Source organism: Mangifera indica, chromosome 10, assembly GCF_011075055.1.
Source record: "Mangifera indica cultivar Alphonso chromosome 10, CATAS_Mindica_2.1, whole genome shotgun sequence".
In the NCBI taxonomy this organism is placed as follows: domain Eukaryota; kingdom Viridiplantae; phylum Streptophyta; class Magnoliopsida; order Sapindales; family Anacardiaceae; genus Mangifera; species Mangifera indica.
The window spans coordinates 654,102-668,733 of record NC_058146.1 but is presented as its reverse complement, the minus strand read 5'-3'; the positions used below and the strand labels follow the sequence as shown (position 1 = coordinate 668,733).

The following is a 14,632-nucleotide window of genomic DNA, read 5'->3' as shown; positions in this document are numbered from 1 at the left end:
TGTCCAGCTGCATCGATACTTTCCATTAAGCCAGTCCGGACAGAATCTCCCCCGATTTTATAGTCAACACTCAAATTTTGTGTACGTCGGCATAGATATTTTCTTCTCTCTTTCCACACACAACGACAATTTTTTTTACATCGAAAACAAATACTTGACTGAAGCGCACAGCCCATGATAGACGCATCAGTGCGCTGAGTTAATAATAATTTAAACATTGACCAAGACTAATGATTTAATCCCAAGCCAAACTAATCTTACGGATAATAATAAATTATATGGTTAACGATAGATACTATATAATCTTGTGTAATGATGTAATAAATTTCAATAAATACATCAAATTTCGTAAAAGAATAAATATAACATACGAAAATAAATTTTATATTAATAAAATATATGATAAATGTTAAATATAATTGTATATGTTACATGGTTTAAAGATGTATATTTTAAATTATAAAATTCAAAAACAGAATTATGTCCATACATATTATTAATTTATTAATGAAAAGCAAAATTAAAGGTAAGCACATATAAAGATGATTACAGTCTTTTCTCATCTGAGTTTTAGCGTGGAAGGTAGTCCCCGTTTACAAAGTCAGGAGCCAAAAATAAATATAATAATAATAAAATAGTAAATTCCATTAAAGATTCTTATGAAAATTATAATTCCAATCACGGTCAAATAATGAAAAACAATATAAATAAAGCGAGAGAAGAATATATAGACTAGCGATCTATTTGTCCAAAAAAATTTAGCCCATGACCCTATGATACGGGCTGCCTTAATTATAAGAGTTCTAAAGTTTTAGAGGTAGCCTGTACCTAGTAATAACAGTTAAAAAATATAAATACACTAAAAAATAATAAATTCAAATCAAATTAATTTATACTTAATTTTGTAATTGATTTAAACAAATTAAACTTAAATTAAGATAATCCAATTCAAATTAATTTAAATTAATAGAGTCATCAAACAATCATTCACATATTTATTTTTTTTAAATACGAGTCAACTCTACTTAAGTTGACTTAAAGGAGGCGAGTTTGACTCGCTGAACTACGGAGCTGAGCGTCACTCACATCTATGAATTTATTATGACTGGAAGTAGGGAAAACTGTGCTAAGAAGTCATGTAGACTCGCTACATGGCCTGATCGTGATTCCAAGGTTAATATGCATGAACATTTTTGTCAAGACAATCGCCCCCAACTTCCTTGCTTGTACAGAGCATGGAGTAATTTTAAATCTAGTCAGTCACCCAACTTAACCCAAACGCATTCATAAATACCATTTTAAGCTCCTTGCACCTTCTTCTTCAAATCAACCCAAAGTTCTCACCACCTTCTCTCACAACCTCCACCCATGCGCTCTTTAGAAATTCAAACGCCTAAGGACCCCGAAAAGCCCATCTCCCCCGTTGTCGTCGACGACGACGACCTCTCCCCAATCGAAGAGGTCCGCTTGACCGTCACCAACACCGACGACCCGTCCCTGCCCGTTTGGACCTTTCGGATGTGGTTCCTGGGCCTTCTCTCGTGCGCTCTTCTCTCTTTTTTGAACCAGTTTTTTGCTTACAGAACTGAGCCTCTTGTTATCACTCAAATCACCGTCCAAGTGGCCACGTTGCCCATCGGCCATTTCTTGGCTGCTGTGCTGCCCAAGACACAGTTCGGGATCCCCGGTTTCGGTTCGAATATTTTCTCGCTTAACCCGGGTCCGTTTAACATGAAGGAGCACGTACTTATTTCTATTTTTGCTAGTGCGGGAAGTGGGTCGGCTTATGCGGTTGGTATTGTTACTATTATCAATGCGTTTTATAGCAGGAAGATCTCGTTCTTGGCAAGTTGGTTGCTCATTATCAGTACTCAGGTAATTGTTTTTTTTTTTTTTTTTTTGAGGGGATAATCGAATTATCACTGACGGATCATTGTTTTTCTGTTGGGAAAAGGACTATTTCCCATCCTTTTTTTAAGCGCTATTTCAAACACATACATACATTTGATAAAAGACTTAAAAATCTATTTAAAGTTTAATCTGTTTGTTTCTATCTACATATTTTCTATTAGATTAACGGATAAATTCGTTATTTTATTAATAATATTAAATAATTAAAAATTTATCTCATTTACCATCATCTAATTTAAAAAACTAATATTTTCTCTTGAATTAAGTTTTAAAAAATTCACTTTTCCTACCTGAAATATAACCACCCTTTCTCACAATGGTAGAGAAGTTTCGTCCAGAGGTCGATCACCTCTGGACAACGATAATCTCTGGACGACGATTGTCGTCCAGATCTTTGGATGACAAGCATCATCTAGAGAATGGACGACGCTCATCACTCTCCCTCTAACCACGTCGTCATTGATGGTAGGAGGAAAAGTGAAAAAAAAAAATTTGGGGGGATGAAAGTTACTTTTCAAAGTTTAGGAATGGAGGTAAAAGTTAATTTTTAAAATCGAAGGGGGAAATACGATAAATTATATAACTGAAATGTAAGCAGTAAAATAATGATTTTACTCTTCTGTTTAACGAAAAACTTAACGGCGCTTTAGAGATGAGTGAGCATTTGAGTTTTTTTATCAAACATGAGTATATTTTTGAGATAGGGCTAAAAAATGGGTGGGAAATAGTCCTCTTCCCTTGTCTGTTTAAGGATATCAAGCAAATAACATTTGTAATCATAATTTATTTTTAGTTTTTATATTTTGTTGCGTTAGTTAAGCATGCTTTCTGTTGTTAGCTAGTTAATTAATTTTGCCACATCAGCATCAGTGTTTCGTTTCTTCTGTAGATAACTGGAACGACAGCTCTTTACTAAATACAAGCTTCTTTTTTCAACGTGTCTCTTCTCTCTCTGTTTTCATGTTAAAGGAGATATTGAACGAATAAAGTTCCAAAATTTCATATTAAATGCACTAAACTTTTCAGTACCAAATTAAGAGTGAAAATGTGAGCAAAACTTTTTTAAAGAGTTTTTGTTTTGGGTTTTTTTTAATCATGGATTCGAAGGCAAACAAGGTGTTCTTGTAAACGATGAGTTAGGTTGGGTGGCTGACTTTCATTCTATTATTGAAGAAATTGGAAACTTTGTTTGTTGTGTGTTGGATGGCTCATTGGGAGGGGAAAACATGTTTTTGTTTCTGAAAATGGTTTTCTAATTAGGTGCTCGGATATGGGTGGGCTGGTCTGCTGAGAAAGTATGTGGTGGAGCCGGCACATATGTGGTGGCCTGGAACTCTCGTTCAGGTCTCACTTTTCAGGTACGTCCGCCGACCTGAATCACTGGAGTTTACTATTTCCATATCGTTAAAATTAATAGGCCAAAGGACTATTTCCCACCCAAGGTTTGATGTATTCTCAAAAGTCCCCCCTTTAACTATGGAAACACCAAATATCCACCCATGGCCGGTTAGATTTAACCAAACCCTAACGCCTGAAAATTTTATCTCCTTTTGCCCCCCTAAACTTTAAAAAATGAAAATTTTCCCCCGCCTAAGTTTTAAAAAATTGCAGTTTCACCCTAGGGTTTGGTTTTGAAATCTCCGGCGACCTCACCGGCTCCGTTGCCGACGACCGCTCTCTCCCGAAGCAACCTCTCCTTCCGGCGATCTCTTTCCTCCCATTTGGAGGTCCGATCGGCGCCCGGAGACGCCGTGGGAGACAAAAAACTTCGTCGGGAAGACGAAGTTCTTCGTCTTCCCAGAGGTCTTCTTTTGGGAAGATGAAGAACTTTGTCTCCCACGGCGTCTCCGGGCACCGATCGAACCTCCAAATGGGAGGAAAGAGATCGCCAGAAGGAGAGGTTGCTTCGGGAGGGAGCGGCCGTCGGCAACGGAGCCGGAGAGGTCGCCGGAGATTTCAAAACCAAACTCTAGGGTGAAACTGTGATTTTTTAAAACTTAAGGTGGGGGAAAATTTTAGTTTTTAAAGTTTAGGGGGGCAAAATGAGATTTTATTTTAGTTTATTTTTAATATTATAGTAAAATGACGATTTTACCCCTACCACTGTTAGGATTTGGTTAAATCTAACCGGCCATGGGTGGGTGTTTGGTGTTTCCATAGTTAAAGGGGAGACTTTTGAAAAAACGCTAAACCTTGGGTGGGACATAGTCGTTTGGCCAAATTAATATATCATAGTCTTTTCACAAAAAAAGTTTGTACTTTTTTTATATTGCAACAATACAGAGGTTTAATCGTGGCAAATTGTCAATTGAATCTTGAACCGGTGAATTTGGATAAGTTCATTCCCGGTTCAATTCGGTTTGAAACCCCTAACGAGTTTTGAACATTTTTGCACCAGATTGACTTGATTCTTAGTCAAATCGGTTGGTCCGGTTTTTTAAACCATGATTGTAATATCAATATTGATCACATGCGTTCTTTTTATTCTCTGAAATTTTGTTTTTAAAAATGGTAGCTAGCACTATAATGAGACTCTATTTAAAAATTTGAGGACTTTCCTACCTAATCTTGTAGGGTATATGCGTCTGATAGGGATTTTAGAGAATTATTTGAGTTATTTTTTTTAATTGAGTTATTTTTTTCTATACCTTTGCAAACAAAATATTTAAAAAGGTTTTTTTGATCTTTACCAAAGATGCTCCAAAAAGTGTTGTTTGTAGTGACCCTATTATCTTTTATCATAATTAATATTATCCCCTAAGGAAGTGAAGATCTTTTATCTTGCAATAAAAATAACAATTTTCTATTAATGAATTTTTTTTAGATGGATAGAATCTAAATCAATGTTTTTAAATCGTTAATTGGTCTAATCGACAAAATGAACAAGTGACATCACTTTTACATAATTAAAATTTTAAAATAAATTTGTTAAATATATTTATTAGATAATATTAAAAATGAATATTTTTAGTTATTTTTTTACACCTTGCCTGATCTGATCTGATACATCGGTTAAACTATATTTTAACACAATTCTTTTGATTCAACCTTTTCTCAGCCTAGTTTAATGGTTAAATAAATTTTTTAAACTTTAACCGAGATCAAAATATCCGCCAGTTTGCAATGGAATCACTTTGATTGGTGGATCCATTGCAAGTTTTAAATCATATACCTAATAAAACAAAATTACCATTTATTGTCCACTTGCAGCACACTTCTTTGAATGATTTTTCCCCTTTATTGGGTTAGACTTTGAGGAAAAGCCAACAAAAATTAAAGAAGGTGTGAAAACTGAGAATCAAAATGTTAGACTAGTGAAGTAGAATCTGTTTTATATAATATAAATACTAACAATATAAATTAGCATACTCACGATTCTTGCATATGCAGCCCCCTTAAGTTGAGGTTATCAAGAATATTTATTAGATTTGCAGCTAAAAACTAGAAGTTTCTAATTAAAACAAGTCAAGTTTTAACATTAGCGTAGTACTTTGATGGTAAAGATTCTAGTTGAAGCTCATCTGTCCTAATAATTCGGAGAGATATGTTGTTGAGTATCTTTTTTCTTTGGATGTTTATCTTTATTGTCTTCATTGGTCTTTAAAGTCCAATTGGGATAAGTGAACTAGAATCTAATAGGCTGGTTGGTCCACTTCTCTTATATCTTATTTTCATTTATTTATGCCATTACGTGATGGCAATATATTATATATAAAATCACAATGAATAATTTCTTTAAGTAATCTCAATCTATCATTTGATTGCTTCTTTACACAGCTTGCTTAATTAAAACTCTACAATCGATTAGCTTAATTAAATATTAATTAGTCAGTTGTAGAGGTTGTTTAACTATCCCAATTGAATCTTGTACAAATCAATATCAGAAGTTACTCTTTAATATGCTAGTTGATGTTTTTAAAATTTAAGCACCCATCTTTTAATTTCAATAATACTTAGATTATTGACATTTCAGTGTATAATTAAATTATTTTGAATTACAGATAAAATAACACTCAATTATATAATAACATATTAGTGTTTGTACTAGTGTTTACACATATTATTCCATATAGTATTACTCTTTTAATTTTGCACCTCCATGGTGCTTGAAATCGAAATTATTGTTAATGATTCATATGACCACAAACTTTGGTTGGTAAATGTCTTGTGTCAGCTAATTTGTGTTAGGGATCTGCCAAAATAGTTGGATGGTGGAACTTTTTTTGGTAGAAAATGTGAATGGAACTTAATTTCCAACATGATTTCATCACATGTGGTGTACTGTATTTTGGATATCTTAATCTGGTACTAATAATTGAGGATAAAGAAGAAATAAATGATGATTTTTACGATCAATAAAACTATGTGTACCCATTTTGAGTATACAAATGTGTACACATTTATATGTATCATCATGTGATTGAATGATTTTGAATTAAAAATAAAACAATAACCAATCATATGATGACACATATGAGTGTGTATACATTTGTGTATCCAAAGTGGGTACACATAGTATTGCTCTTTTATGATAGCCCTACTAGTTGAAGTAACTCCAATATCTCCACTCGTAGTTCCAACTGTTCTGGTAGCTGAATTAAGACTGTTCATACAATTGACAGTTTTAAAAGATGCCAAAATTGGACCTAAGAGAATGAAAACAACACGGTTGATAACTAGCTAATTAACTTAGATATCTATTCCTGATGTGTGATGCTACCTTTAGAATTGATCCCCAGTTTCCTTAAGAGTCAGAAAGTGGGTCAGCTTTCAAATGATGATGCATACCAAAAGAAAATTATCTAAAATTTGAAGTAGCATATAGTTCATTATCTTGTTTATGGCTCATAAATTCAAAATAAGCAGAAGTTTTTGTGCACATTGTTGATTATTTGCACGGTATCTGGTATTGAAAGCTTATGCATGTCTTGATATATCTATCACTAATTCTGGAGAAGTTTCAGAAACAGAATAGGAGATAACCGTGAATCCATACCATAACTAATATCTATAAAACCTATGTACATGTTTTATTAATATATGGTTCACTGTCTAATGTTATTTTGCAGGGCTTTGCATGAGAAAGATGAGCAGCGCATGACACGGGCAAAGTTTTTCCTCATTGCATTAATTTGCAGTTTTTCATGGTATGTGGTACCAGGATACCTATTCCCAACACTGTCAAGCATTTCATGGCTCTGCTGGGTCTTCTCGAAGTCAGTCACAGCTCAGCAACTTGGATCAGGGATGAAAGGACTTGGACTTGGAGCACTGACTCTTGACTGGACCGCTGTGGCATCCTTCTTGTCCAGCCCCCTTATTAGCCCTTTCTTTGCCATTGTCAATGTCTTTTTGGGCTATGTACTAATAATTTACATTGCAATCCCTGTAGCTTACTGGGGCCTAGACTTGTACAATGCTCGTCGATTTCCCATTTTTTCTTCACATTTTTTCACTGCAGAAGGTCAACGGTACAATATATCTGCTATTGTGAATGAAAATTTTGAGATAGATCTTGTGAAGTATCAGGAGCAGGGACGAATAAATTTGAGCATGTTTTTCGCTCTCACTTATGGCTTTGGCTTTGCTACCATTGCATCAACACTAACTCATGTGGCCTTCTTCTATGGAAGGTAAATTTCAAATTTAGCAACTTAGAGCAAATGAGTCATCCACTATTTGAAAATGTTACATCTTTACATTTTGCTGACAATTGGTGCTAATTTCAATCAAGTTCAGGTTTTTGTGGTGTGATTTATTCACATTACTAAAACCAGATGAATTGCAAGTCTTTTTTATAACAGAATGAACAACTAGAAACATCATTTTTTTGGTCAATATTTTTCATGTTATTAACTGTGTATTTAAAATTATAATCAAAATTATAATCAACAGGGAAATCTATAATCGGTATCATGCTTCATACAAGGGAAACGAGGATATCCATACAAGATTGATGAGAAAATACAAGGACATACCTCCCTGGTGGTTTTACATGATGCTTGCTGTAACACTTGCAGTTTCTCTTGTACTATGCATCGTTTTGAAAGATCAAGTTCTGATGCCTTGGTGGGGGCTTGTCTGTGCTAGTGCCATGGCCTTTGTCTTCACCCTGCCAATCAGCATCATAACTGCAACAACAAATCAGGTAATTGAGTTAAACTTTAAACTTTTTCTCATCTAAATCTGCTCTAAGACTGTAAACATCCACATTATTGTTCATACTATGTTTCATTTGGTCATTCAATTCAAGTTATGTTCCGTGAGACCGCTTTTCCAAGAAAAGCTCAAGATACTGTAGAACTTGATAGTTTTAATCAAGGTATTGAAAATTGGATTAGACCAGATGGTTGAACCAGTTTGACTGAATGGTCCAGTCTAGTTGAGTGGCCTAATAGTTCTTAACTATTAGATCGTTTTGAATCACGATTTAATCAGATAAACTGTGCCAATTCGTGGTTTGACCCCAGTTGTACACTTGGTTTAAGGTCATGCTGATGCCAGCATGCATTTTAATTTTAGAAAGCATGCAAGGGCAGCACTACTACACTTATTTCATTTGTGAATTAATAGATATTTAAAGAGTATTGTGTTCCTGACTTGACCGATGATCCAACTGGTAGGATCGAAATAAAAGCTGGACCGGGTCTTTGAGCTGCTCAAAGCCTGGTCCGGTAATTAAAACATTGGTTTTAATCAAATGAAACTATGCAATAACATTTTCAATTGAATGATTGAAGTTGGTCACATGGCTTCCTTCATAGTCAGTGTTAGTATTTGAGATTATGAGACAGCATTTATGCCACCTTTTTGATGTTGAAGTAACTTGTTTTTCGTATCAATGCTCTGTTGCTCCATGTACAGACACCAGGGTTAAACATAATTACCGAGTACGTAATGGGTATAATATATCCAGGGAGACTAATTGCTAACGTATGCTTCAAGACTTTTGGTTATATGAGCATGGCTCAGGCCGTCTCCTTCCTAAGTGATTTCAAGCTTGGACACTACATGAAGATTCCTCCAAGATCAATGTTCTTAGTTCAGGTACATTTTTTATCTAGCTATGAGATAGACAATACTAATAAAACTGCAGATGAAACCATATTTAGTAATATATTCAATATTATTGTGACACTAAAGATATGCCAAAAAAAATATCTTCATGGAAGTATTAAATTTTAAATGTATGACTGATAATAAACTTTACACCATTTGAAAAATGGACTAGTTTGACTAGGACTTGGTGGCCAGTCGGTTCAGGTGAAAAGTCTAACGGCTCTAGCCATTGGACCATTTTGAATTGCGGGTCAACCTAGTTAACCGTGTGGGTTCGTGATTCAACCATTGGTTTTACCATAGTTTAAGGTCATGCTAAGAACATGATTTTGCAAAATTTTGAGTCCCATTTGTTGGGCATATGGTACAACACCATCTGAGCACAAGTTAGAAGTATAATTTTCTTTAAACCACAACATATTCCCAATCTTTGCCAATTGCAAATTTTACTTAAGAGAAGCATTGCAGCTGCTTGAAAAAGAATTTGATGTTACACTTCTCATTACAGACAAGATATGATTATTCTACCTTGGGTATATTACAACAATAGACGACCTTTTTGAACAAATGAAATTATGAAATTATGAACTGTTATAGTAGCAGTGGTATTAGGAGAAAGAATAAGCATACTCGATGAAACTTTTTTTTTTTGTAATCTACTGAATCATGTCTTTTTTTTTTTGTTGCCTTAGTTCATTGGAACAATCCTTGCTGGAAGCATCAATCTTGCTGTGGCATGGTGGCTGCTGACCTCCATTGAGAACATATGCCAAGATGATCTCCTTCCCGTTGACAGTCCCTGGACATGCCCCAGTGATCGAATCTTCTTTGATGCATCAGTGATATGGGGTCTGGTAGGACCCAAACGCATCTTTGGATCACTTGGAAACTATGCAGCCATGAATTGGTTCTTCCTTGGTGGTGCATTAGGACCAGTGATAATTTGGGCATTCCATAAGGCCTTCCCAGAGCAAACCTGGATTCCCCTAATCAACCTTCCAGTCCTCCTAGGAGCAACAGGAATGATGCCGCCAGCAACTGCAGTTAACTACAATTCTTGGATCATAGTTGGAACAATTTTCAATTTCTTCATATTCCGTTATCGAAAGCAATGGTGGCAGAGGTACAATTATGTTCTTTCAGCAGCTCTTGATGCAGGGGTGGCTTTCATGGCAGTACTGCTGTATTTCTCTGTAGGCTTGGAGAATAAAAGCCTGGATTGGTGGGGCACGGCTGGTGAACACTGTGACTTGGCAACATGTCCAACGGCTAAAGGCATAGCCGTTGATGGTTGTCCGGTGAACTAATTCAATGCAGCCTCACTGTTTATTAGTGCTTGTATGCATCTCTCATATATCTTATTATGAAAGTTGGCAGGATAGGACTAGAAAGTATTGCTGCAGTATAATCACACAAGTGAGAGAGTGTCAAGATTCAAGAAGTATTGTATGTATCACATTAGATGACTAATTCAATACAAAGTTTCGTTCGCATTTAAGATTTCAATTTTTCTACCATTGGAAAGTTTACCATTTTAAAGCAGCAGCCGGGCACTACCATTGAATACAAAGTCCAACAATGGTAATGAGTCATCTGAAGTTGAAAAAAACAGCACTCTTTGAATACCATCATCAATTAGGAGTACAAGAATGTTAGTTTAAATAAAAAACCACGGAAAAAATTAAAAAAAAGGTGAATATGAAAATAAATAAAGGTAAAATAAATTTATGTTTTATGACAACTAATGAAAAATAAATTAATTATTCAATATTTATTAACCTCAAATAATAATTATAAAAGTAAATTATATTTTCTCAATTCAGGTTTGAATTAAGAACACTTTTCTCCGTTAGATAATATAAATAATACTTTTTTCACTTGAGATCAAATTTTATAATAGTAATTTTATTATTAATAAAATTTTGAAAAAAAAAGTACATCAAATTCCAACATTTTAAATATAATAGTTTCATCATTTAAAATGATTAAAAATTTGCAAATTAGTTTTTATATTTCTCTGAATTTCTAGCTGCTCAACATTGTTCACTGCCGCCACCACCACAAGCTCGTTGTGGCACGACCTCACTACTTCCAGAATTGCATCTAGTCTTTTACCGTCAACAAACCCTTCATAGACCATGCGATCAATTTGTTGACACAATCAAGCATCTTTTATTTTACCCTATTTTCAAAATTAATGACAGGGGTTGACAATGAAGTAGATTGACTCACCAACAAAGTCTAAACACAATCGTGGTTTGGAAGTATTGGATAAATTGTCAAAGAAATGAAAATGATAGATAACAATCAAGACTAGAAAAAAAAGAAGGTGATAGTGAAAAAAATAAAAATAAGAGAATTAGTATAAAATTTAGGTATGAAAAGAGTTTTTAGAATTTTTATTAATTTAAATTTATATAATAATTTTGAAATGTGAAATAATAGGTAAAATAGTTGTTTCATTTTTTCACATTATCTTAAAAACTTTTTATTAACGTAATTTGATTTTGGGTAAAAAGTGTTATTTATCCTATTAAAAGGTCAAAAATGTATTTGGGACAAAACTTGGGTGGACAAGATAATCTACACCAGTTGTTGCTTTCAGCAGGATTTTCCTGGAAGTTTCCCATAATAATAAAATACATAGTGAGTGCTTAGAAGAACCTTATGGCGGGACCTCAGGCTTCGACATCTGTCCAGCTGCATCGATACCTTCCATTAAACCAGTCCGCACAGAATCTCCCCCTAATTTTATAGTCAACACTCAACAAACGTGTACGTCGGCTTAGATATTTTCTTCTCTCTCTCCACACACGACGGTGGTTTTTTTAATCGAAAACAAATACTTGACTGATGATCCTTCACGCTGAGCGCACTGTATTCGAATCGTTTCCGTACGCTTGCCCTAGATCTTATTCATGGCCTCTTCATGTATAATGCGCATCTTCGAACGATATTGAAGTTTTTCTCTGGTTTTTTAAACGACGATGCACGACTCTTGCTTTCTTCGTTTCTAGCTGATTTATGTGCTTCAAATTTGATGTATTTTCTCGCCTTTGTTTTTCATGCAGTTTGCAGTTTTTTCTCTCCGTGACTCGCTGTACGGTAGACATTTTCGACGATGAATCTGTGAAACTGTTTTCAGGTATTATATTGTATGTCCGTGTTCGTGCATATGTTTTTGTTATTGCCGTAAAAACGAACTAGAAGCTGTACGAAATCAATAAATCAAGTATTTACCCAGTCAAAAGAAATAACGCGTTTGATTTATCCTTGCTAACCAAAAACCTGTGCGATGTTCAGCAGAGTAAATTTTCTTTGTTATAGGATTGCTATCACTCTTGTATAAGAGAGTAATATGTTTATATAGTAGGCTATCATCCATAAACCAAACTTTATTAGGACTCTTAATACTAAGCGGAACCGTACTGAGATTCTTATCTGAAAGATCCCTGAGATAAACTCAAGTAGCGCCTCTTAGACACTAATTCTAACAATTTCGTTATTCATATTTCGTTAATTTGTTGATTCAAGAAGAAATCAGTATAAATTCTATAGTAATCACTGAAATTTGCTATAATATTCAACTTATGCTGTTTTGCTTGAAAATGACCTCAGATTGTTCTACTGAGGAACATGGATTATAAATAAACACCATCTTTATAATAATATAGTGAAAACTCATATCTGCTAGGCTAAATTCTTTTAATGGTTAACTGAGCTCATGCTTTACCTACTGTTGGATGTAACTGTTTGTAGCAAATGTTAAGGAAATGATAATGAGGAAATGTAATCTGCAGTATTCGCTGAGTACCATATCAATTTCATTCATGATTAATTCTCTTATGCTGGTTTCTTATAAGCTGATTTTCTAAAACTAGTTATTAATATAATATGTTGGTCAATATAGTCATCAAAGGTGTTTTAGGCAAGTGTATACACATCTATATTGGTTTATGAGGGCATATTCTTAGTAACTAGGTACTGCAGTAACAGCATTGTAAAAAGTAAGATTTCCTAGTATCAAGTATCTAGCTTTGGTAATATATTTAAATTAGGGTTTTGAGTCTTCTTAAAATTGAAGTGTTTCTGTTACAAATTGTTGTGTTCTTTCTTTACCTTTTTGTCCGAAAGGCGGATGCATCTGGTGCTATTTGTTTCTCCCTGATGCTTAAATTTATATTTTTGTCAACCAACTAGCAGACGTTTTGTTATGTAATATTTGGACAAGAACATCATAGTTATCAAGTTTTAACTTCTTTTATTTTCCAAATTGATTTGTTTTGCTCTTCTAGGGGTAAATTTCTAACTAGGCAATCTCTGGATGCTTCCTAGTTTTTGATGAACGAAATAGACGAAGAATGGAACAATTGTATTTAGGTAGGCATAGTAGTGGGAAAAAGCCCTTGGTTTCAAGTAAGAGGCCCAAGGTTTTAAATCAGTTTGGGATTGACCATGTGTGATTCCCACAAGTTTTCTTCTCTTGTCATATCTTATCAACCACATTCCAATAAAAAGCATGGGTATTATTGTAGCACATGAGTAGAAAGTTACTATTGAACAATAAAGCAATATGGGATAAACATCTTAAGACCCTTCAAGAGTTTTATATCCCTCTAAGCATCCATGTCTGAATGGTTAAAGCGCCTAAGTCATAATTGGCGAATTCATAGGTTCAAAGCCTACTGAATGCATGTGGGACCCTTCAAAAAACTTCCTTTTACAAAAGTGTTGAATTATAGACCAATATATGATATAAGGGGTTAAAAATATGTTATGATTTGTAATATTATTGATCAATTTTTAGCTTTTTTTTTTTTTTTTTTTTTGTATAATATATGTTTTTGGGTAATTTCATTCAAGGATTAAATGTAATTTATGGACTTTTTATGATTGGATCATAAGATTTGATAGATGGGAGACAAATAGCATTATTCAATGTTTTATTTGAAGAAACCTAATCCTATTCAAAGTAAAGAAGTTTCTCATCTCATTTGTTGACATCTGTATTTGTACGTTTGTCTGTTATGTCTGACATTGGGGATTTGATCCTTGTTACGCAGGAGGTGACCTCATACAGGGTTTAAGACCATTCTTTGGGCCCATGATAACTTAGTAGTTAGAGTCAAGTTGTAATTTAATACTGAAAGCTGTGCTGTAAAGTGATTCTATAATATTGAAAAAATGATTAGTGTTTTCTTTAGAATTGTGATGTGAAATATTGACATAGACAAATCCTACCTGTACCTTAGGTTGAACAGTCAGTGGCAAATGTTAACTTTTTTTATGAATAAAGAATTTGTTTAATAATATAGTTATAGATTCCATTTATTTAAGGTGAGTTCTATGTATTCACTCTTGAAGCATCTGCCTTGACTTCTGTAAGAGAACCAATTTTTCAGTCCAACCGTTCTATTTCAGTATGAGAAACAACAGAGCAAGATGATAACACAGGATTACTGTGATCTCTATTTCTGAAAATTCTTATTCATTACAAGTAGGCTATTCAATTCTTGGACAAGTTGCAGTTGTAATGAAGTCAAAAGTCATTGCAAATAGTTTCTAAAACTAAACTATGTTTTTCTGTGAACTAGAGTACGAGCACTGCCCCATCCTTCCATTTCATACTTTTAACTTCACCTTTTAATTTTCATATACAGAA

At 34.2% G+C, this 14,632-nt stretch overlaps 1 protein-coding gene and 1 long non-coding RNA gene across 3 annotated transcripts; both read left to right on the top strand.

Moving 5' to 3' along the window:
• The first annotated feature begins 1,154 nt into the window (after positions 1-1,154).
• Positions 1,155-10,476, top strand: LOC123227310 (oligopeptide transporter 4-like). The gene is made up of 6 exons (XM_044652055.1): positions 1,155-1,875; positions 3,172-3,269; positions 6,981-7,544; positions 7,807-8,059; positions 8,776-8,958; positions 9,663-10,476. The coding sequence occupies exons 1-6, from the start codon at positions 1,369-1,371 to the stop codon at positions 10,275-10,277; spliced, it is 2,220 nt and encodes a 739-aa protein (XP_044507990.1). The 5' UTR covers positions 1,155-1,368; the 3' UTR covers positions 10,278-10,476.
• A 1,142-nt stretch (positions 10,477-11,618) lies between these two features.
• Positions 11,619-14,301, top strand: LOC123227447. Of its 2 annotated transcripts, XR_006504472.1 has the most exons (3): positions 11,635-11,942; positions 12,042-12,115; positions 14,034-14,301. It is a non-coding gene; the product is annotated as an uncharacterized LOC123227447 (long non-coding RNA). The 2 variants fall into 2 exon arrangements; XR_006504471.1 differs by having other exon boundaries at positions 11,619-12,115.
• Positions 14,302-14,632: the final 331 nt, after the last annotated feature.